The 25,358-nt window shown below is 46.6% G+C and overlaps 1 protein-coding gene across 1 annotated transcript in view; it reads right to left on the bottom strand.

Moving 5' to 3' along the window:
- pappaa (pregnancy-associated plasma protein A, pappalysin 1a) overlaps nucleotides 1–25,358 on the bottom strand; it is a 285,790-nt gene that overhangs the window by 22,402 nt on the left and 238,030 nt on the right. The window contains exons 17-19 of the mRNA XM_078227597.1: nucleotides 18,932–19,103; nucleotides 14,365–14,512; nucleotides 6,107–6,216 (exon numbers count right to left, since the gene is read on the bottom strand). Of these exons, the coding sequence (XP_078083723.1) occupies nucleotides 6,107–6,216; nucleotides 14,365–14,512; nucleotides 18,932–19,103 (430 nt within the window). The remainder of the gene's footprint in view (nucleotides 1–6,106; nucleotides 6,217–14,364; nucleotides 14,513–18,931; nucleotides 19,104–25,358) is intronic.

Raw genomic sequence — 25,358 nt, 5'->3', positions numbered from 1 at the left:
CCTAACCTGCACCTCTTTTGGACTGTGGGAGGAAACCGGAGGACCTGGAGGAAACCCACGCAGACACAGGAAGAACGTGCAAACTCCACACACACTGACCCAAGCTGGGAATTGAACCCAGGTTCCTGGCGCTGTGAGGTAGCAGAGCTGTGCCATTGTGCCGTCTGAATGACGGAAAATGACTTGCTGCAACTCACTTGCCCAAGTGAACACACAATGTCAGAAACTCGAATGTGACTATCGGATCAAAGATTTGGTTTCTATGGTTTGACATCACCAGGTGAGAAAAGGTCATTTTCAACTTCTGCCCCATCCATTTTCTCAACCTAACTCTTTCTGTTTGTGAGCAGATTTTCCAATAATGAATGGGGCACCTTCAATTCCCGGCTTGGGTTACTGTCTGTGCAGAGTCTGCACATTCTCCCAGTGTCTGCGTGGGTTTTCTCTGGGTGCTCCAGTTTCCTCCCACAGTCCAAAAGACGTGCTGTTTACATGAATTGGCCATGCTAAATTCTCCATCAGTGTACCCAAACAGGCGCCGGAATGTGGCAACTCGGGGATTTTCACAGTAACTTCATTGCAGTGTCAATGTAAGCCTACTTGTGACACTAATAAAAAATAAATAAACTTTATACCCTCATTCATGTCACTTTGTCCCAGTATTTCAATCGTCTTCCAATATGTAAGTTTGCAAATTGGGATGGGCTGTATTTTTTTTAACTCCAATCAAGCTGGTGGATTTTTCAGCAGAAAATGTGGACAACACTGTAGACAAATGTAGCCAATACCATTTGCCAGATGATCCAGTCAAACATTTCTATATTTAGTGAACATAGATCCTCAAAGTCAAGTGATAGTCTCCTCATTTGCTGTGTTAAGATGAATAATTGAAGTTTAAAGTTTATTTATTAGTGTCACAAGTAGCCTAACATTAATACTGCAATGAAGTTACTGCGAAAATCCCCTGGTCGCTTCACTTAGACTCCGTGCTACTCCACTTAGAGAGAACGTTTGTCAGTAATTCTGCAACTGTACAGGACCTTGGTGAGACCACATTTGGAATATTGTGTGCAGTTCTGGTCACCTCACTATAAGAAGGATGTGGAAGCGCTGGAGGGAGTGCAGAGGAGATTTATCAGGATGCTGCCTGGTTTGGAGGGTAGGTATTCTGAGGAAAGGTTGAGGGAGCTAGGGCTGTTCTCTCTGGAGCGGAGGAGGTTGAGGGGAGACTTAATAGAAGTTTATAAAATGATGAAGGGGATAGATAGAGTGAACGTTCAAAGACTATTTCCTTGGGTGGATGGAGCTATTACAAGGGGGCATAACCATAGGGTTCATGGTGGGAGATATAGGAAGGATGTCCGAGGTAGGTTCTTTACTCAGAGAGTGGTTGGGGCGTGGAATGGACTGCCTGCAGTGATAGTGGAGTCAGACACTTTAGAACATAGAACATAGAAAGCCACAGCACAAACAGGCCCTTCGGCCCACAAGTTGCGCCGATCACATCCCCACCTCTAGGCCTATCTATAGCCCTCAATCCCATTAAATCCCATGTACTCATCCAGAAGTCTCTTAAAAGACCCCAACGAGTTTGCCTCCACCACCACCGACGTCAGCCGATTCTACTCACCCACCACCCTCTGAGTGAAAAACTTACCCCTGACATCTCCTCTGTACCTACCCCCCAGCACCTTAAACCTGTGTCCTCTCGTAGCAACCATTTCAGCCCTTGGAAATAGCCTCTGAGAGTCTACCCTATCCAGACCTCTCAACATCTTGTAAACCTCTATCAGGTCACCTCTCATCCTTCGTCTCTCCAGGGAGAAGAGACCAAGCTCCCTCAACCTATCCTCATAAGGCATGCCCCCCAATCCAGGCAACATCCTTGTAAATCTCCTCTGCACCCTTTCAATGGCTTCAACATCTTTCCTGTAATGAGGTGACCAGAACTGCGCGCAGTACTCCAAGTGGGGTCTAACCAGGGTCCTATAAAGCTGCAGCATTATCTCCCGACTCCTAAACTCAATCCCTCGATTAATGAAGGCCAGTACGCCGTACGCCTTCTTGACCGCATCCTCCACCTGCGAGGCCGATTTAAGAGTCCTATGGACCCGGACCCCAAGGTCCTTCTGATCCTCTACACTGCTAAGAATGGTACCCTTCATATTATACTGCTGCTTCATCCCATTGGATCTGCCAAAATGGATCACCACACACTTATCCGGGTTGAAGTCCATCTGCCACTTCTCCGCCCAGTCTTGCATTCTATCTATGTCTCGCTGCAACTTCTGACATCCCTCCAAACTATCCACAACACCACCTACCTTTGTGTCGTCAGCAAACTTACCAACCCATCCCTCCACTTCCTCATCCAGGTCATTTATGAAAATGACAAACAGCAAGGGTCCCAGAACAGATCCCTGGGGCACTCCACTGGTCACTGACCTCCATGCAGAGAAAGACCCCTCCACAGCCACTCTCTGCCTTCTGCAGGCAAGCCAGTTCTGGATCCACAAGGCAACAGCCCCTTGGATCCCATGCCCTCTCACTTTCTCAAGAAGTCTTGCATGGGGGACCTTATCGAACGCCTTGCTGAAGTCCATATAGACCACATCCACCGCTCTTCCTTCGTCAATGTGTTTGGTCACATTTTCAAAGAACTCAACCAGGCTCGTAAGGCACGACCTGCCCTTGACAAAGCCGTGCTGACTACTTTTGATCATACTAAACTTCTCTAGATGATCATAAATCCTGTCTCTCAGGATCCTCTCCATCACCTTACCAACCACTGAGGTTAGACTCACCGGTCGGTAATTTCCCGGGCTGTCCCTGTTCCCTTTCTTGAATATAGGGACCACATCTGCAATCCTCCAATCCTCCGGAACCTCTCCCGTCTCCATCGACGATGCAAAGATCATCGCCAAAGGCTCCGCAATCTCCTCCCTCGCCTCCCACAGTAACCTGGGGTACATCCCATCCGGTCCCGGCGACTTACCAACCTTGATGCCATTCAATAGTTCCAACACATCCTCTTTCTTTATGTCCACATGCTCGATCCTTTCTGTCCACCGCAAACCAGCAGTACAACCACCCAGATCCCTTTCCACCGTGAATACCGAGGTAAAGTATTCATTAAGCAGCTCCGCCATTTCTAACGGTTCCGCACAAACTTTTCCCCCTTCACCTTTTAAGGGTCCTATGCCTTCACATCTCATCCTTTTACTCTTGACATATTTGTAGAAAGCCTTGGGATTCTCCTTAATCTTACCCGCCAAGGCCTTCTCATGACCCCTTCTCGCTCTCCTAATTTCCTTCTTAAGCTCCTTCCTACATCCCGTATACTCCTCTAAATCCTTAACACCTCCTAGCTCTCTGAACCTTCTGTACGCCTCTCTTTTCTTATTCACCAGGTTCATCACAACCTTCGTGCACCACGGTTCCCATACCCTACCAACACCCCCCTGTCTCATCGGAACGTTGTCATGCAGAGCTCCAGACAAACATTCCTTGAAAATCCTCCACTTTCCTTCGGTACTTTTCCCCAAGAATGCCTCCTTCCAATTTACCCGTCTAATTTCCTCCCTGATGACACTGTATTTCCCTTTACTCCAGAGAAACACTTTCCTAGCGTGCCTGATCCTATCTCTTTCCAATGCTATCGTGAAGGAGATAGAATTATGATCGCTATCCCCAAGATGCTCACCCACCGAGAGATCCTCCACCTGTCCAGGTTCATTAGCCAGCACCAGATCAAGTACAGCCTCTCCTCTAGTAGGCTTATCCACATACTGTGTCAGGAAACTCTCCTGGACACACCTAACAAACTCCTCTCCATCCAAACCCCTAGCCCTAGGGATATTCCAATCTATGTTTGGGAAATTAAAATCTCCCATCACGACAACTCTGTTATTCCTACATCTCTCCAGGATCTGTTTCCCCATCTGCTCCTCAACATCTCTGTTACTATTGGGCGGCCTATAGAAAACACCCAGCAACGTTACCGACCCCTTCCTGTTCCTAACCTCCACCCACAGAGACTCCGTAGTCAATCCCTCCACGGCGTCCACCTTCTCTACAGCCGTGACACTATCCCTGATCAACAGTGCCACTCCCCCCCCCCCTCTCTTGCCTCCCTCCCTGTCCTTCCTGAAACATCTAAAACCCGGCACCTGAAGCACCCAGTCCTGTCCCTGAGACATCCAAGTCTCCGTAATGGCCACCACATCACAATTCGAAGCAGCAATCCACGCTCTAAGCTCATCCACTTTATTCACTACACTCCTGGCATTAAAATAGACACATCTCAGACCTTCAGCCTGAGCACTTCCCTTCTCCATCACTCGTCTAACCTCCCTCTTACCCTGTTTACATTCCTTATCTATTTGCGAGCTTTAGGAACTTTAGGAACATTTAAGCGGTTATTGGATAGGCACATGGAGCACACCAGGATGATAGGGAGTGGGATAGCTTGATCTTGGTTTCAGATAAAGCTCGGCACAACATCGTGGGCCGAAGGGCCTGTTCTGTGCTGTACTGTTCTATGTTCTATGTAATATGCAGCATTGCCAGTGTCTCTGCGCAAATGCATAAGGGGTTTGTACTGATGAAGGTTGGCTGCACATGGGGGTCTTGGCCTGTCCTGAACTTGTTGAACAAAGACTACTTTCACCTTGGTAGTTCAAAGCCTGCCATTTGACAGAAGAGATTGGTCACAAGGAACTTGTTAGTGACTTCCCATGTTTCCCATTCCTTGATCCAAAGGGCGTCTGCTGGTAAATCTTGTTCTGGAAGATTGCTCCATGTGGGGCACCAAGATGGGAGGTGGGCAGTAAGTGTGTTGAACAGGTTATCATGGAGTGTTAAGTGAGGTACAGCGTTTTCATCAGTCAGTGGACGTGTGGCGGAGTGACATTTGTGAGGACTTGCAAGAGGAGGGTTCCAGCTATACTGCACGCTGTTGCGTTCAAATGGGTGTCCACAAGGTAAGTGTGTGTGGGGCGTGTGTGTGGGGCATGTGTGCGCGCATGCGTGTCAGGTGCACAGTACTCTGCTACAGAGTATGAAACTCCATCCTTGTGCACTCTGGAACAGACTCTTCATGAACAAAGTTGATGGACTACTGCAGCACGTGGGCCGAAATTTTAACGCCCTGCCCGCCACGGGAATCCAAGCGGGCAAGGGGCGGGCCATGGAAAGGTCTGTTGACCTCGGGCGGGGTTTTACGGTTTCGGGACGAGCGAAGCTATAAACATTCACCCGTGGTGTCCCATGCTGAATCCTTCCAAAACCAGACATGTGTTTCCCATGTCCACAAAGCCATTGCCAAAAAAGAATTGCATATCTACACTGTTGGCCAGAGACTAAAGTATGACCCCAACCCAACATACCTGGGAGTGACTCCAGATAGGGCTTTATCCTTCCAGGAACATCTGAAGAAAACAGCAGCATAGACCAAAACCAGACACCATCTACTTCCAAACTTGTTGGATCTACGTGGGCAGTGCTCATACAACGTTCTGGCCCTGAATCAAACCTGCTGAGATCCTGCTTCTCATGGAAGCCTGAGCATGTCCGTCAAAGTTAGAATGGGATTTAAACAAATGCAGAGTGAAGATTTGTTCTGCTGTACCCATTAGACCACACAACCACAACAATGCTTTTCCTATTGTCTTTGATATAGCTCACTGCGTACTGTTTGTCATGTTATCTCTTGAGGCCCATTGAAAGACATCATGTTTGTTGCTGTACCAGACTGTTGGACCAAATTATCTTCTGCCCTTTTCCCAGTGCTTGTGAAGTGTTTTAAAACATGGCATTGTCACGGTGACTGCTCTTTGTAGGACACTTTTCACCATTTGTTATACACTGAGAAGTCAGCAACACAATTACTTTACTGAATCCTCGTTGCTGCAAATTGTTTTCAATTTTTACTGCAAGGGAGTATAACATTGATAAAGTTTACAGTCAATGTGCAATAAAAGCATAATCTACTACAATGTGAACACTGTCCAATGTGTCAGGCTTGCAGACCGGAAATCGTGCTGCTTGAAAATTAGGCAGAATTATTTCACCAAAAGTAGCTTTATTAGCATTATTTTGAACCAACCTTTGCCTTTGGAGGATGCATCCAGTACTTCACATCATCTGAGGTCATGTTGCTCGGTAAAATTACAGTGTCATTTTGATGTGACAGACAGGAAGGAATACATTCTGCACCTGAAAGGAACCAAACATTGTTTTTTGTTTAGCAAGAATCTACTTATTTCTGTGCTATCCTAATTTCTGTATTTTTTTTCTCTGTAATTCTGTAGATTTTTTTTCCAATTCAAAGCTGGGAGCAACATTTGTTGAAATACGATTACAGTCAAGTGGTGCAAGCTTGTGCTTTTTCTATATTAGCATACTAATGGTTTAACATCTGCCTGCTATTTTAACAAAAAGTCTTAACTTGTGTATTTTTAGCAGTCTCACACCTTTGTGAAAATTCTAGCTGGAGGCTTTTCCTCGGCATAGTGTACCCATTCGCGAACATCACACACTGCAATGTTCACCAAAAAGCTTATTTGAGCCAGCGCATTGAAAGACTTTATTAAGCAGGAAGACTAACAGATGGAATGCTAAAATACTTTTCAGATGGTACATTTCCAATCAAGGTATAACAAGGCAGTCATACTGAATAGGAGTCCAAGCAATTTTCTGTGGGACTACAAATAATGGTTGACTTGGTAGGTTATAGCCTTACGGTTAAGGCTAACAATCGCTCAATAGGGGCATGTTCTCAGGTGGTTCCTATTAAATTGTTCCCCTATTTAAAACTCTGCACCTTATCTGGCAGAACTGCCTTTTGGGAATGACTTAGTTCAATTACGAATGACAACTGAATTAGCATGAGCAGCGAAACAGTTATTAACCTCAGCACACTTGTTTCAACTGTGCCTGCCAATTAATCCCTTTGCATAATCCCACTCAGTAAATCGTTCAGTTTGCTACTTTGACGATGGTATTGAGTCAACGGGCCTGATTTTACCATTTTGAGACTAAGTGCCGAATCCGGGGGTCAAATAGATCCGCGCCTGGAATCCTCTTTCCAGCGCGCCCATACGCGTTTTGCCGGCTCCGGTCCGATTCGCGCTGTGGGCGGGGCTTAGGGCTGGTGGACCGATCGGAGCTCTGAACTGCACATGCGCAGTTCGAAAAAAATCTGACAGAGCGTGCCCGGGCGCGAAAGGAAAAAAAAGCAGAAGGCAGAGAGAGCGGCGCTCTGACGGTCATCCTCTGGTCAGGGGGGGTGGAGGAGCGGTGGGGGGGTGGGGGTGGGGGGAGGAGCAGTGGGGGGTGGGGGGGTGGGGGTGGGGGGAGGAGCAGCGGGGGGTGGGGTGGGAGGAGGAGGGGGAGTGGGAGGAGGGGGGGAGGGAGGAGGAGGAGGGGGGGAGGGAGGAGGAGGAGGGGGGGTGGTAGGAGGAGGGGGGCGGGACCCAGATCATCCTCTGGTCGGGGGTGGGGGGGTGGGATGGTGAGATTACTCTTCCCTGCAGGGGCAAGAGAGCGGGAAAGATGGCTGTGGCTGGTAGTGTACCAGTGATGGTGTATCCCTTTACAGACCCAGCTTGGTCCTTCTCCAGTGTCTCCTCTTGGAGTTGTACTGATCTTGTTGCCGGTTTTCATGCGGATCCACTGTGGAATCGGCCGGTTCTGTTTCATCTTCTTAGTGAGGAATTGCTTCATCCTGAAGGTTTTGTGGGATGCATGGCCGCACGTCCACTCTGGCAGGAGGGATTCTTTCCTCCAGTGGGGAGGAGGGATCGCCCGCAGAGTGGCGGCGGACCCCCCTGCCCCCTCCCTCCCCACCGATCGGCCGCAGACTGACAGCGGACACCCCCCCCCCCCACCCCCAACCAGAGGATGATCTGGGTCCCACCTCTCCGCCCCCCCCCCTGACCAGAGGATGATCTGGGTCCCGCCCCCCCTCCTCCCACCACCCCCCCCCTCCTCCCACCACCCCCCCCCGCCCCCCCCCCCCTTGTCAGAGAGCCGTTGCAGGCTCTGACCCCGCTCTTCGGAAGCTGCAGGGCCGACTTCAGACTTTTATTTTGCAGGTCGCTTACAGCGCGGATGCGGAACGGGCCAGAAGACGGTAAAGTGGGATTTGGCAGTAGAGTTGGGCGCGCGGTTCATTTAGTCGATTTAAATGTATGCAAATGCATTTAAATCGTCGGGCCGCCCGATTCAGGCGCGGGTCCGAGTGTCGGTAAAGCCGTGATCTGCTCAGAATCGGGTGCAGATCATGGTATAGGCCCGACGCCCAACGTTACTGCAATTTCCCGCCCGAAAACGGGTGCAAAGTTTTGGTAAAATCGGGCCCAACGTGTATATAGAAGAATATCCTTCCTGGCTGCTTTTTTAATTCTTGTTTTGAACTACTTATGGGCATTCTCTGTTTTGATTTAAGAGTTCCCACTAGATGCTCTAATCGGATGGACGGCACGGTGGCACACTGGTTAGCATCTCTGCCTCACAGCGCCAGGGATCCGGGTTCAATTCCCGGCTTGGGTCAATGTCATTGACTTAATGCGAAGAATATAATATTTAAAATAGAAACAGAAGAAGAAAAGAAAAGGACATTTTAATTCTTGTTGTTAGATTCTTGACAGACTTGAACACCTGAAGACCCCCATGTGCAGCCAACCTTCATCAGTACAAACCCCTTGTGCGTTTGCGCAGAGACACTGGCAATGCTGCATATTCCCAATAAATGTTCTCTCTAAGTGGAGGACTAAGTGGGGCAGCATGGTGGCACAGCGGTTAGCACTGCTGCCTCACAGCGCCAGGGACCCGGGTTCAATTCCCGGCTTAGGTCACTGTCTGTGCGGAGTCTGCACGTTCTCCCTGTGTCTGCGTGGGGTTTGCTCCGGTTTCCTCCCACAGTCCAAAAGACATGCTGTAGTTAGGTTTCTTTGGCCGTGCTAAATTCTCCCTCAGTGTACCCGAACGGGCGCCGGAGTGTGGCGACTAGGGGATTTTCGCAGTAACTTCATTGCAGTGTTAATGTAAGCCTACTTGTGACACTAATAAATAAACTTTAAAACTCCAAGTGCTGGTGATGACTCTTTCTCACTCAACGCTTGAATACGATTGGTATTTTGGCGCACTGAGCATATTTTGTTATAAAAATGATCATAAAAATGCATTCATTTTGGATTCATTCATTCATTATTTTCTGCTTTAAAGTAACATCTGCAATAAATTTCTGCAAGGCAGACTTTTGCAATGGAATTCCTTCACGTACTGACAACACGTATAACATTCCATGGATCCGAGCAGTTCCATAATTGATGGGACAAAGATATTTAAGCACTATGGATAGCTCCATAATTCCTAACTTGCAAAATAATCTGTCTGCCTCTCTCTCTCTTTCTCTCTCCTTAACTGATCAGACATCAGTCATGCCTGGATAAACAGCAGAGACGAGGTTGCCCCTCAGACTCACCACTGTATTTTGTACTCATTAATTTTAAACCTTCAGAGAGTATGTGCTCCGCTGACTTTAAGTGTCGAGTGATCAAGGCAGCTCCATTAGGGTTGAGTGTTTAACAGGGCAGGGTGCCATTTATTTCAGAATTTACAGGTTGCACAGTGCCTTTTTTACCTAAACAAACCAGAGGTCTGTCGAGGGTTTTTTTTTATTATCTCGCACCCACAGTGCAAGCAAAGCCATGGAGCAGTCAATCAATAGACAGATTCGCTCATCTGAGAGTTTACAGAGGCCAAGGGCTGCATTTGCGGCAGTAAGACACAATTATCCTGAATGTGAGGAGATTAGATTTTAAATGTTAAAAGCTAAACTTTTCTCTTAGACGGGATTTTGATCTGCAAATTAAAAAGGTTATTCCAAGGTCAGGATGTGGAAGGTCACGTTATGAACTACTCAAAGGTCAGCATACTGAATTTGCACTCGAGCTTTTTATTTATTTATTTAAAAGATTTATCTATTACTGTCACAAGTAGGCTTATATTAACACTGCAAAGTAGTTACGGTAAAAATCCCCCAGTCGCCACACTCCGGCGCCTGTTTGGGTACACAGAGGGAGAATTTAGCATGGCCAACGCACCCAACCAGCATGTCTTTTGGACTGTAGGAGGAAACTGGAATCCCACGCAGACACGGGAAGAATGTGTAGATTTTGCATAGACAGTGATCCAAACCAGGGTCCCTGGCGCTGTGAGGCAGCAGTGCTAACCACTGTGCCACTTGTATGCCCTTAGTGGGAGGTATGTCGTGGAGGTACGTGATTATAATGTTCCAATAAACCAGATTGGCATTCACGACCACCTTGTATCCCTTTTCACTTGAGTAGTACTTCAAACAGCAGCGGCAGGCACTGACATTGAGCCCTGCTTATAATGACTGGAATTCCTTGGACCTTGTTTCAATTGAATTTTTTTTAAAACAATTTTTATACAACTTGACATTAATGTTAGTATTTCTGGCCATGCCTGTTGCATTTGAAACCTTCAAACTCAGCCCTGACCTCTCTGTACTCTGATTTTTTTTAAAACAACGTATCATTAGAAAATTACTGGTTGACAGGTTTTCAATTTTCTTAAACTGGGTCAAAGGTTTATTTGGAAAGGAATGCTTCAACTTTAATACGTGGCACAGGACAGTCAATCTGGAGAGTAATTTTTTTGTTTACAGTTTTTCTTCCCACCTCGTGCACTCTGTAATTATGCAAAACCTCAGGATTATTTTTGAAATCAAATAAAGTATATGATAGGATCGGGAGTAAAAATTCAGCATATGTTTTTCGCGGGGCTACATAGAAAATATAAGCAGGAGGAGGTCATTTAGCCCTTCGAGACTGCTCTGCCATTCATTATCATCATGGCTGATCATCCCCAACTCAATAGCCTGATCCCACCTTCCCCCCATATCCTTTGATTCCCTTCACCTCAAGTACTATATCTAACTGCCTTTTGAAAACATTCGATGTGTTGGTCTCAACTACTTCACATGGTAATGAATTCCATAGGCTGACCACTCTCTGGGTGAAGAAATTTCTCCTCATCTCTGTCCTAAACCATCTAACCTGTTTCCTCAGACTGTGACTCCTGGGCGCCCCAACCATCGGGAACATCCTTCTTGCTAGGTGCAGCAATGCCTGAGAAACACTGCTTGAGCAATGTCAAATGCATGCCAATAGTAAGAATAATGGATCAGTGTTCTCCTTCATACTAGGCTGTAGTTAAGTTCACATCAGGTATCAAACCTTGCATTCTCTTTCAGTCCACTCTTTCTGCATGGCTCCCTGGCTGATTGAGGTAGGTTAATATCTTCAGTTCTTTCTGAAATGTTGTGGACAAGGTAAGCACAAGATGGGGCGACATGGTGGCACAGTGGTTAGCATTGCTGCCTCACAGCGCCAGGGACCCAGGTTCGATTCCCAGCTTGGGTCACTGTCTGTGCGGAGTTTGTACATTCTTCGCGTGTCTGCGTGGGTTTCCTCCGGGTGCTCCGGTTTCATCCCACAGTCCAAAATGTGCAAGTTAGGTGGATTGGTCATTCTAAATTGCCCCTCAGTGTCGGGGTAAATACGTGGGGTTACAGGGATAGGGCCTGGGTGGGATTGTTGTTGGTGCAGGCTCAATGGGCTGAATGGCCTCCTTCTGCACTGTAGGGATTCTATCATTTATGGCTTGAATTTCTTTTGTCTCCCCTCGTTTCCCAGTGGAGAATATTTGGTCTCCTGCCTCTGATCTCTGCTTGATGACTGAGTGAGGTTGGGGGATCTGCCATTTGAGGAATTGCAAGCACAAACTAATGTCAGACCACTGTCTACACTGTTGTGCGTGGTGATGCCAATATGCAATGCCACTCTCCACTTCAGCATTTTTAAGGATGGAAAACCACAAATTGTGGTCTCAGGAAAGTCATTCAGCATAATAAATTAGCAATAAATTTCAGAAATCGACAAATTTCAATATCAATACAATTTAGAATACTGTTGCTTCCCCTCCATCCTATTCCACCCCAGCTCCTTCGAAAGGTGTTGAATCTTGTTGGCCTTTGGTCCTTGAGGACTAAGCAGCCTCTGTTGTGACTATTTTTCTTACATGAGACTAAACTGTGCACCCCAAAATAGATGCCTATTCTCCTGGACTCTCAGGATAAGTCCAGTTGGTGGTCCTTTGGAACAGTTGTAAACTTGGGGAATGTCATGTGCTACACTTCCTGACATGCGTTCGATAAGGTCCCCCATGCAAGACTTCTCGAGAAAGTGAGAGGGCATGGGATCCAAGGGGCTGTTGCCTTGTGGATCCAGAACTGGCTTGCCTGCAGACGGCAGAGAGTGGTTGTGGATGGGTCTTTTGCTGAATGGAGGTTGGTCACCAGTGGAGTGCCCCAGGGATCTGTTCTGAGACCCTTGCTGTTTGTCATCTTCGTAGATGACCTGGATGAGGAAGTGGAGGGATGGGTTGACAGGTTTGCCGACGACACGAAGGTTGGTGGTGCTGTGGAGAGTTTGGAGGGATGTCAGGGGCTGCAGAGTGACATAGATAGGATGCAAGACTGGGCGGAGAAGTGGCAGATGGACTTCAATCTGGATAAATGTGTAGTGGTCCATTTTGGCAGGTCAAATGGGATGAAGGAGTATAATATCAAGGGTAAGACTCTTAGCAGTGTAGAGGATCAGAAGGACCTTGGGGTCCGAGTCCATAGGACTCTTAAATCGGCCTCGCAGGTGGAGGAGGTGGTTAAGAAGGCGTATGGTGTGCTGGCCTTCATCAATCAAGTGATTGAGTTTAGGAGTCGGGGGATAATGATGCAGCTTTATAGGACCCTTGTCAGACCCCACCTGGAGTACTGTGCCCAGTTCTAGTCGCCTCATTACAGAAAGGATGTGGAAGCCATAGAAAGGGTGCAGAGGAGATTTACAAGGATGTTGCCTGGATTGTGTGGCATGCCTTATAAGGATAGTTTGAGGGAGCTCGGTCTTTTCGCCTTGGAGAGACGAAGGATTAGAGGTGACCTGATAGAGGTTTACAAGATGTTGAGAGGTATAGATCGGGTGGATTCTCAGAGGCTTTTTCCCAAGGCTGAAATGGTTGCTACGAGAGGACACAGGTTTAAGGTGCTGGGGAGTAGGTACAGAGGAGATGTCAGGGGTAAGTTTTTCACTCAGAGGATGGTGGGCGAGTGGAATCGGCTGCCGTCAGTGGTGGTGGAGGCAAACTCGATAGAGTCTTTTAAGAGACTTCTGGATGAGTACATGGGACTTAATAGGATTGAGGGTTATAGGTAAGTCTATTTATAAGCCTAGGTAGGTAGGGACACGACCGGCGCAACTTGTGGGCCGAAGGGCTTGTTTGTGCTGTAGTTTTTCTATGTTCTATGACCTTGTTAAGAACAGGGGCTTTGCCCACACTTTTGTGGCCAATTGATGTACAGGACATTGTGTGTCAGGAATCAGTGACTCAATTAAGTTCCACACCTAGGTCTTCGGGTGGATCATGTGCATCATTGGCATAAGGAAGCTTGTTGTCAGTAGCTGCACCTGCCCAGTCCAGTTAGGAGTGAGTTTGGTTGAAGATTGAGGGCCACAGTGGGTCTGGACCCCAAAGATTGAGTTGAGGCAGTCCCTTTTTAAGGGGGTTGGGAATGGTTTGAGAGCACCCAGATTACTGGGTCAAGGAAGAGACATCCTGACAGTCCTCAAATCTCCATCAGCCCCCTCCCACCCACCCACTACTCTCACACCTCAGTGATTAGCAACCGTGAATGTTTCTGGAACCTTCAGCAGGCAATGCCATAGATGTAATCCAAATAACCAAAAGCAGATCATCAGCTTCCAGCCCTTCCCTGAATGCTAGGATCAAACATCACAAAGTGTGATAGCTTCAACATTCTGTTCTAGTTTCTATGTCTCAATGTGATCAGAGTTTCATGGTTGGAGCGAAGCTACCAAAACTACTGCCATGTCTCAGCCAGTAAGCCTGGGCATGTAGATTTCTCAGAAGGAATAACTGTACAGCAAAAAGCAACTCCACATTAAAAATGCATTGCCCAATAAGCCATCAAGAAAGCTTAGAATGTTAACACATCAGTGGGTACAGCTCAAGAAATGATGTTCTAGTAAAGGAGTGCAATTCTTTGAATGGGGAGCTGGATAAACATTAACAGAGACGAAAGGATGAAAGCTTGCGCTGTTAGGGTGAAATGAAGATGGGTGGGATGGGGCTTGCGTGGGGCATAAATATTGGCAAGGATTAGGTGGGCCAAATGGCCCATTTCTTTGTAAGTCAATGTAATTCTATTCAACTCCAGAGTTTGAACATTTCCGTAACACCATTGCATCACTGTGTTACCTATGCCGTAGCCATCTTTGCAGTTTAGTCTAATTTGACTGTTAAGGCGGTGAGGTTGCGGGCAATCCCCCTTCATTGAGCTGCAGATCTGTAGTGAGCCATTCCATGTCCCGTCCTTCCTGCAGCGAATCACGTTGTTGATATGTTCCTGGAAAACATTACATGGGGGAATCCTTTAACGATGTACATTCAGTGACACACATCCTATGATCTCTAAGTTGGGACCTAGTTCAGCAGTCGCCAATAGAATCAGAGAATCATACAGTGCAGAAGGAGGCCATTTGGCCCATCGAGTCTGCACCGATCACAATCCCACCCAGACCCTGTCCCCATAACCCCATGTATTCACCCTAGATAGTCCCCTGACACTAAGGGCAATTTGGCATGGCAAATCAACCTGAGTTGATAGTAATTGTGTAGCTGTGCACTCCAGCTGATTTCATCATGGTACAGTGTTGACTTTCACTATTTTATTGCACCTGCAGTAAGGATATCCATGCTTTTGTCGTCAAGGGTTTACAGGGCTTCATGGTGCATACTAGGAAGTCGGGGGTTGGGGTGGGAGTGGGGGGTGAGATTTATAATCCTTGATACCACTCATTTGTACCTATTTGAAGTTGCTGATACCAATAGGTCAGTGTTCTGGTTTATGGTTGATTCACTAAAAGTCAGTAGAGCTACCAAGGTAACACTGCTCGAACCTCAACTCAACACTCATAGAATCAAAGAATCCCTACAGTGCAGAAGGAGGCCATTCAGCCCATCGAGCCTGCAACGACCACAATCCCACCCAGGCCCTATTTTTGTCACGCCACATATTTACCCTGCTAATCCCCCTGACATTTACGTCCAATTTAGAATGGCCAATCCATCTAACCTGCACATCTTTGGACTGTGGGAGAAAACCAGAGCACCCAGAGAAAACCCACGCAGACATGGGGAGAATGTTCAGACTCCACACAGACAGTGACCCGAGCCGGAATTGAACCCGGGTCCTTGGCGCTGTGAGGCAGCAGTGCTAGCCATTGTGCCAGCGCGCCGCCCCTCAAAGCAGGAGAAATCAAATAAGAAATATAAGCACGGAGAAAAAATTGAATTGTACCAGGCTTCTGGGGCTCAACTGTAGTGGCTCAGGAGTCACATTGGGAAGACTCACATTGGGAAGACTCACATTGTCTTGGGCCCCAACCATAAACTTTGCTTATCACTGGTGTGCCTTTCCTCTGTTTGATGACAGGTGTTCACAACCTTGCCATCCTATCTGACCCTGAGTGAAACTTCTCACCCTCATATTCTCTTCTTCACTATGACCACCTATTATGGGTTCATAATGGCTCATCTCTGCCCTTGCCTCAGCTTGTTGGCTATTGAAGTCCTCATCAATATTTGTGTCACCTCGCAAGTTGGTTATTTCAATACTCTCCCAGTTGGCCACTCCATCCACAACTGTGCTTCCTATACCCTAACCAGTACCAAGACTGGTTCTGGTCCTCCAATGCAAATTTCTCATCCTTATGTTCCAATCTCTCATGACCTGGGGGGGCGGCAGGGTGGTGCGGTGGTTAGCACTGTTGCCTCACAGTGCCAGGGACCCGGCTTCAATTCCGGCCTTGGGTGACAGTGTGGAGTTTGCATATTCTCCCCGTGTCTGCGTGGGTTTCCTCCGGGTGCTCTGGTTTCCTCCCACAGTCCAAAGATGTGCGGGTTAGGCTGAGTGGCCATAATAAGTTGCCCCTTAGTGTCAGGGGGACCAGCAGGGTAAATAATTGGGGTTATGGGGATAGGGCCTGGGTGGGATTGTGGTCAGTGCAGACTCAATGGGCTGAAGGGCCTCCTCTTGCACTGTAGGGATTCTATGGATTCTGTGTTCCTCCTGCTCTCTGGAATGGCTGACAAGTCTCCCCCCAGTTCTAACCCATCCAACTCTGGAATCGCCTGCATTCCCCACTTCCTCCACCCACCACTGGGTTTCCTATGATTTTAGCCACGTAGGAGTTAAAGTCTGGAATGCCCCCTCTCTTTCCCATTCAAGGCCCTGCTTAAAAGTTCATCCAAGTTTTGGTTTGTCCCCCGCCCGGTACTTCTTTTTTGGCTTGAAGTTAGTTTTTAACTTGATTGTGGCTCTACTTCTCCAAAGCACCTTGGGGCATTTTTCCCTGTTAAAAGCTGAGTGCAAATGTTTGTTTTTCACATTAATTCAATCTTTGGATGCAGGTTATTTTTCCCCCTGAACATCCATCTTTCCATACTTAGTCTCATACACTATGTAGTATAATACTGTGATACCAGCTAATGTTACAAACAGATCTCCCAAGGTTTTCCTCTCAGTAAGACACATGGATTAACTTTGTCTTCGATTGGCATTAAGAATGTTGTAACGGCTTCAAACTAGGTTCTGGCGAAAGATCACAACCAGAGTAGGATTTTTGTTTTCTTCTCACTCCACAGATTCTGCCATGCCTGCTGGGTATTTTCAGCACTTTTTCTTTTTATTTCAAAATGGTTTGGGTGGCTTTACTGCCTGGCTCTGTTGCCAGCTCCATTTTTGAAAGGGTCCTACAACTGGGTGTCCAAAGCAGTGCCTGTTTTGGGTGATTGGTCCCTTTTAATATAAAAGTCTAGGGATGCAACCTTCCCAACCGTTCGCAACTCGCTCCTGCTGCAGTCAGGTCGGAGAAATTGGCGGCCCAGTGGGATTTTCCCATCCAGCTACAGTGAACGGTGATAAGATTCCGGCCTTGGTCTAACATAAATCGGACCCTGATCGCCATCTTTGCCATCAACTTAGAGTCATATAGGTTTACAGCATGGGAACAGGCCCTTTGGCCCAACTTGTCCATGCCGCCCCTTTTTTTAAACCCCTAAGCTAGTCCCGATTGCCCGTGTTTGGCCCATATCCCTCTATACCCATCTTACCCATGTAACTGTCTAAATGCTTTTTAAAAGATAAAATTGTACCCGCCTCTACTACTACCTCTGGCAGCTTGTTCCAGACACTCACCACCCTCTGTGTTAAAAAAATTGTGGAGTTTTTTGCACGATCTTCTGGCCACTCACCTGAAGAAGGGGCTTAGAGCTCTGAAAGCTTGTGTGGCTTTTGCTACCAAATAAACCTGTTGGACTCTAACCTGGTGTTGTTAAACTTCTTACTGTGTTAAAAAAATTGCCCCTCTCAACCCTTTTGTATCTCTCCCCTCTCACCTTAAACCTATGCCCTCTAGTTTTAGACTCCCCTACCTTTGAGAAAAGATATTGACTATCTAGCTGATCTATACCCCTCATTATTTTATAGGCCTCTATAAGATCACTTGTCAATACCTATGCACCAGTCTCACAGATGATGGCGCTGAAGTGTCCCATTTAAGGCACAGGTGAATTAATTTTGTGGGATTCACAAGGACTCCTTTTCCAGGGCTCACAGAAATGAAGTGAGCTAGTGCCACCCCCACTGCAGTTGTGTAGTCTTTGCCCCAACCTGAGCTTGCCTTAATGATGGCAACTCTGGTTGAACTGGAGGCCTCAATCCAGCAAGCTGTTTTGTTGGTGCCGATCAGGTAGCAATAAAGCTAGGAGCATTCAGGGGCTGACCTTATTTTTAAAAGACTCTTCTGCATCCTGTGGCACAGTGGTTAGCACTGCTGCCTCACAGCGCAGGGACCCGCCTTCAATTCTGGCCTTGGGTCACTGTCTGGGTGGAGTTTGCACGTTCGCCCCGTGTCTGCATGGGTTTACTCTGGGTGCTCCGGTTTCCCCTCTCAATCCAAAGATGTGCGGGTTAGGTGGATTTGTCATGCTAAATTGCCCCTCCATGTCAGGAGGACGAGCAGGGGTAAATATATGGGGTTACAGGGTTAGGGCCTGGCTGGGTTTGTTGCCAGTGCAGGCTCGATGGGCCGAATGGCCTCCTTCTGCACTGTAGGGATTGTGTGATTCTCTGAAAATGTGAAATCCAGGCATCCAGATGCAATGTCAAAAAAGGCAACAAATTCCTTTTTTAAAAATCTTGCGATTCAGCATTTTCAATGTGAAACTCTTGTGAAAATGAAGCGGGCAGAGAAATTTGGCAGCCTGAAATCCTGATAAGTGCTCCCAAGGTGGTGTTCTGCACTGAAAGTGCTAAATTGTTAAAAAAAAAATCCCTCTTAGTGTTATCTAAGATGTCACTTTCCTCCACTCGAAATAAGATCATCCCCATTGATTGGGCCATCTTTATTGCCCTTGTAAAAAAAGAATTGGAAAACCGGGGAAGCCTAAAGGAAGGTGGAAATTCCCAACATGGGAAAACCCTCGTTAACCACCCCTCTATTAACTGGTGTCCATCTGTACTGAAAACCGTTTGCATTGCACGTTATAAAGTTTCAGACAGTGAAGTGAGTCAGTGTGCCGAGAGACACCCTCGTAAAATGGGGAGAAAAAATCCTTGTAAAGATTTTTGTGAGACAAAATTAGCGAGTAAAGTGTTCCCTGCTCCAAACAGGCGGCAATGTTTCTCATTTACAGCTTTCCCACTTGAAAGCTAATTTTTTAACTTTCCACACATAAAGCTTTTGTAATCCTCATTACTCACAGTCTGATTGTTGGCATCGCTGCAGTTTACCCAGCAAGCGCTGTTGAACTGGAAGCCATTTGTACACTGGTAAAACCCGTGAAATTTTGCTGGGACTGCCTCGCACATAACAGGAATGCACACTCCCTGCTGCCAACTCCCATCCTCGGTGCACCTTGTCTTGAAGTTCCGCCTTTAAAATTAAAAACTGAAATTAGAAACCAATCATATTGAAGAGGTAACTATATAAAAATCTCTATTAGAAATGCATATTTTCTAAAACTTATAAAGGAACTACTTGAATGGCTGTAAATTGGGAGAGGGGAATGTGCAGCGGGACCTGGGTGTCCTTGTGCACCAGTCGCTGAAGGTAAGCATGCAGGTACAGCAGGCCGTAAAGAAGGCACATGGCATGTTGGCCTTCATTGCGGAAGGTTTCGAGTACAGGAGCAGGGATATGTTGTTGCAATTATACAGGGCCTTGGTGAGGCCACACCTAGTGTCTTTCTGGTTGTATCACAACTTGGTATGGCTCCTGCTCTGCCCAAGGCTGCAAGGAACTACAAAAGGTTATGAATGTAGCCCAATCCATCACACAAACCAGCCTCCCAACCATTGATTTGCCCACACTTCCCACTGCCTCGGCAAAGCAGCCAGCATAATTAAGGGTCCCACGCACCCTGGACGTACTGTCTTCCACTTTCTTCCGTCAGGAAAAAGATACAAAGTCTGAGGTCATGAACCAACTGACTCAAGAACAGCTTCTTCCGTGTTGCCGTCAGACTTTTGAATGGACCTACCTTGCATTAAATTGATCTTTCTCTACACCCTAGCTATGACTGTACACTACATTCTACACTCTCTTGTTTCCTTCTCTATGAACGGTATGCTTTGTCTGTATAGCGTGCAAGAAACAATACTTTTCATTGCATACTAATACATGTGACTGTAATAAATCAAATCAAAGTTTTGGTCTCCTTTTCTGAGGAAGGATGTTCTTGCTCTCGAGGGACTGCAGCGAATGTTTACCAGGCTGATTCTGGGGATGGCAAGACAGGTGTATGAGGAGAGATTGACTAGGTTGGGATTGAGAATGGTGAGCCTGTGGAATTCATTACCACAGAAAGTAGTTGATGCCAAAACATTGAATGTATTCAAGAGGCGGCTGGATATAGCACTTGGGGCAAATGGGATCAAAGATTATGGGGAAAAAGCAGGATTAGGCTATTGAGTTGGATAATCAGCCATGATCGTAATGAATGGCAGAGCAGGTTCAATTGGCCAAATGGCTGTCTTCTGCTACTATCTTCTACGTTTCTACGAACAAGGCCAAGCTTGTTTCCACTGGAGTTTAGAAGAGGGGTGGCTTGATTGAAGTACATAAGATTCTGAATGGTCTTGACAAGGTGGATGTGGAAAGGATGTTTCCTCTTGTGGCTTGAGCCCGGAACTAGGGAGCACTGTTAGGGGTCACACGTTTAGGACAGAGATGGGGAGGATTTTTTTTTTTCTCTGGGAGTGGTGTACAACTATAGATCTCTCTGCCTCAGAAGGCAGCGGAGGTGGGGTCATTGAATATTTTTAAGGTGCAGGTAGATAGAAGGGCGGCACATTAGTTAGCTCCGCTGCCTCACTGTGCCAGGGACTCGGGTTCAATTCCGCCCTTGGGTGACTGTGTGGAGTTTGCACGTTCTCGCTGTGTCTGCGTGGTTTTCCTCCGGGTGCTCCGGTTTCCTCCCACAGTCCAAAGATGTGCAATTAGTTTGATTGGCCGTACTAAATTGCCCCTTAGTGTCAGGGGGATTAGCGGGGTAGTGGAGTTACGGAGATGGAGCTTGGGTGAGATTGTTGTTGGTGCAGACTCGATGGGCCAAATGGCCTCCGTCTGCCTGTGGGGATTCTACGATTCTAACTTTGATGTATTGATCATAAGTAGAAGGAATATCCACAGTGATTATAAGGTTTCAAATTGAATGTTTTAAATTGACACACGCAACATATTTCCAATACTTTAACTCTGTTTTCCAAATGGCAACAAAAATATCTAGTTACTTACTTTACAGAAGATAAATAACTGAATCAAATTACAGTCCTAAAGCAGAATCTTTAGTGAATTAAGAGATCATTAGATATTAAGAAATTACAAAGTAACAGTGTTGTTCATTAGAATGCAGGACCACTTTCAGTCTGGGCTGTAGTGTTCAAACACTTCATTTCCTTTTCCTTAATGGTACAGTTTAAGTTGTTTTGTTTCTTGTAGTTTAAAGTGATATTTCTTGCATAATTTACGTAATGATTCCTGATTCGCCCCTTAAAGCCTGGCAGAAGTGCCCAGCATTGTTCCTCACATGTCAGATCTAATAAGCATGGATCTTGACAGTAAGTGAACCTGGCTGACAAGTGCTTGATTGGTCATCCCAGTCAGTCTGTTCCCAAAGGGCGGTTGTTAGATAATGAGGACTATTGATTTTTTTTTTCGAAATGCATTTCTGTGAACCAAAGGTAGTTCAAATCGCATTCGGCTCATTTGAACGAAAAACCCTGCTGAGTTAACTGCTTGATATTTTACCTCGCTCTCCATCATTTGCCCGCTGTTTTGGCTATGAGAGCACGAGTCGGACTCTGCTGCCTTGCCTCTTCCACTGTAGCTACCAAGGAGTGCTGCTGGAATCATCCTGTCTGAGTTTGTAACCGGAACTATTTCCCTCGCTGAGGGGGACAGTGCAGCTGAGATTAGGAAGTCTCACCATGGAGATTTGTGGAGAAGGTCCACATAACTGGTAACTTCGTCCTACCGGACGAAGACGAAGAATCATAGAATCATACAGTGCAGGAGAGTCCCTTTGGCCCATTGAGTCTGCACTGACACATGAGAAATAATGGGGCGTTGAGTATAGGAATTGGAAAATCATGTTGCAGCTGCGTAAGACTTTGGTTAGGCCACATTTGGAGTATTGTGTTCAATTCGGCTCGCCACACCACCAGAAGGATGTTGATGGAAAAGGTGCAGAAAAGTTTTACCAGGATGTTTCTTAGTTTGGAGGATGTGGACTATGAAGAAAGGTTAAACAAACTTGGATTGTCTTCATTGGAGCGTCGGGGGATGAGGGGGGGACCTGATAGAGGTTTGCAAGATTATGACAGGCTTGGATAGAGTGGTTCGTCAGAGTCTTTTTCCCTGTGGTACGCCACTGGACACTAGCTTCCAATCATTAAAGCAGCCTTCTGTCATCACCCTCTGTCTCCTACATAAGCAAATTTTGAATCCACTTTATCAAGTTACCCTGTAACCCATGTGCATTTTCCTTCTTTATAAGTCTCCTATGTAGGACGCTCCAATGAAGACAATCCAAGTTTGTTTAACCCTTCTTCATAGTCCATATCCTCCAAACTAAGAAACATCCTGGTAAAACTTTTCTGCACCTTTTCCATCAACATCCTTCTGGTGGTGTGGCGAGCCGAATTGAACACAATACTCCAAATGTGGCCTAACCAAAGTCTTAGGCAGCTGCAACATGATTTTCCAATTCCTATACTCAACGCCCCATTATTTCTCATGTGTCAGTGCAGACTCAATGGGCCAAAGGGACTCTCCTGCACTGTATGATTCTATGATTCTTCATCTTCGTCCAGCAGGACGAAGTTACCAGTTATGTAGACCTTCTCCACAAATCTCCATGGTGAGACTTCCTAATCTCAGCTGCACTGTCCCCCTCAGCGAGGGAAATACTTCCGGTTACAAACTCAGACAGGATGATTGTCAATGGTTTTGCTGAAATCCATATCGACTACACCAATTGAACTAACCTCATCTACACACCTGATCACCTCAAAAAATTCAATCAAATTAGGCATGACCTCCCTCTGACAAAGCCATGCTGACTAGCCCTGACCAAACCTTATGTCTCCAAGTGGAGATAGATCCTCCTCTTTGGAATTTTCTCCAATAGTTTCCCTACCGCCGACCTGAGACTCTCAGGTCTGTAATTGTTTGGCTTAACTCTATAAACCTTCTTAAATAGCATAACCACGTTAGCTGTTCTCCAGTCTTCTCGCACTTCCTCCATGGCCAGAAAGGAACTCAAAATTTGGGTCAGAGCCTCTGCAATCTTTTCCCTTGCCTCCCTTAGCAGCCTGGGACACAATTCATCTGGATCTGAAGATTTGTCCACTTTTAAGCCTGCCAACACCTCCAATACCTTGCCCTTCCCATGTCAATTTGCTCCAGAGCCTCACAGTCTCTCTCCCTGAGTTCCATAGTTGCTGGGAGCAGCATGATGGCACAGTGGTCAACACTGCTGCCTCAGAGACCTGGGTTCGATTCCCAGTTTGGGTTATTGTCTGTGTGGAGTTTGCCCGTTCTCCCCATGTCTACTTGGGTTTCCTCCGGGTGCTCCAGTTTCCTCCCACAGTCTGAAAATCATGCTGGTTAGGTGCATTGACCCGAACAGACGCCGAGTGTGGCGACTAGGGGAATTTCACAGTAACTTCATTGTCGTGCTGATGTAAACCTTACTTGTGAGTAATGAATAAACTTTACTTTTACTTTGTGCTTTACATACCTTCATCCTCATTCTCTTGGGTGAAGACAGATGTGAGGTATTTGTTCAACACTCTACCGATGGCCTATGGCTCCACCCATAGATTGCAGCTTGGGTCTCTAAAGGCACTCTTTCGCTGGTTATCCTCTTCCCATTGATATACTTATACTATATCTTGGGATTTTCCCTACTTTTACCAGCCAGAACTCTCTCATATCCCCTCTTTGTTCTCCTAATTGCTTTCTTAAGCTTCACTCTGCACTTTCTGTACTTCACTGATGCCTCCGTTCATTTGCTCCCCCCTGTGCCTGGTAAAAGCCTTTCTTTTCCTTCTCATCAGATCCTGAATATCTCTGGTCACCCATGGTTCTCTGGGCTTTTTATTCCTTCCTATCACCTTACAGGGTACATGCTGAGCGTGTACCATCCCACTTTCTGTTTGAAAACTACTCCTCCCTCACACCACTGTTCTTCTGTAGATTTCCCTGCAAGTAGCTGTTCCCAGTCTACCTTGATCAGATCCTGTCTTATCTTACTAAAATCTGCTCTCCCCCCAATCCAAAACTTTTTTTTGCGAACTGTCTATTTCTTTGTTCATAGCAAGCAAGCTAAATTGTACAATATTGTAATCACTATCACTAAAATGCTTCCCCGTCACCATCTCAACCACTTTCTGCTTCATTCCTCAGAATTAGGTTCAACACTTTGTTGGACCGTCTAAAATGTTTTCTTCCGCACATTTCAAGAAATCCACCCTCTCCAAGCCCTTAATACTATGCCTATACCAATTAATTCCACTGTTACTATGGGCCAAGTGTTGGCAAGTGGGACTAGGTGGGCAGGTCAGGGCATTTCATGCGTCGGTGCAGGCTCGGTGGGCCGAAGGGCCTTTTCTGCATCGCAGTATTCTCTGATTCTGTGAAGTTATCCACCAGGACTCGCCAATCAGCTGCTCCTGTTGGTGCCACGTCACTTTCTGAATTGTGGCGTCAGCTCGGAACGCCGCCATCTGTCCCCATACTGCCGCGGATTTACCCTGTCGCCACTGAAAAGGTAATTGCTATAGTCTCGGAAGAATGATTCAACCTTACCCACTATTTATCCTTTTATTTTTATTATTTATTAGTGTCACAACTAGGCTTACATTAACACTGCAATGAAGTTACTGTGTAAATCCCCCAGTCACCACACTCCGGTGCCTGCTCGAGTACACTGAGGGAGAATTTAGCATGGCCAATGCACCTAACCAGCACATCTTTCGAACTGTGGGAGGAAACCCACGTAGACACGAGGAGAATGTGCAAACTCCACACAGTAAGAAGTCTCACAACACCAGGTTAAAGTCCAAGTAAGTGGCGAGTTGCCACTCAGCTGATGAAAGAGCAGTGCTCCGAAAGCTCATGATTCCAAATAAACCTGTTGGACCTTAACCTGGTTTTGTGAGATTTCCTACTGTGTCCACCCCAGTCCAACGCCGGCATCTCCACATCATTGTTAAACTCCACACAGACAGTGATCCAAGCCAGGATTCAAACCCGGGTCCCTAGCGCTGTGAGGCAGCAGTGTTAACCACTGTGCCACCCTGTCGTCCACTGTGCCACCCTGCTGCACTAGTCACCAAATCAATGCCCTGGCGTTCTGATAGTGCATATGAGCTCTGCTGTGATCCGCTCCTGCTCTGACTGAGCTCCGCACTCAGTCTTTCAGCTCGAATACATGAGTTAACTCTATCACCGTAGCCTTTTTAACATTTATATTTTGGCTTGTGGGAGAGCACTATCCATCTGCTGGTTCCTTGTAGTCAAATTGCTACAATTGATTTCCTTATTGCAATAGAAAAAATCTTTGAACTGCAGAAACATAAGTGTGAGTTAATTAAGGGTAGCCCATGGGAGATCAATAACTAC

Source organism: Mustelus asterias, chromosome 13, assembly GCF_964213995.1.
Source record: "Mustelus asterias chromosome 13, sMusAst1.hap1.1, whole genome shotgun sequence".
In the NCBI taxonomy this organism is placed as follows: domain Eukaryota; kingdom Metazoa; phylum Chordata; class Chondrichthyes; order Carcharhiniformes; family Triakidae; genus Mustelus; species Mustelus asterias.
The sequence above is the reverse complement of the archived record's forward strand: the minus strand, read 5'-3'. Positions and strand labels throughout refer to the sequence as shown.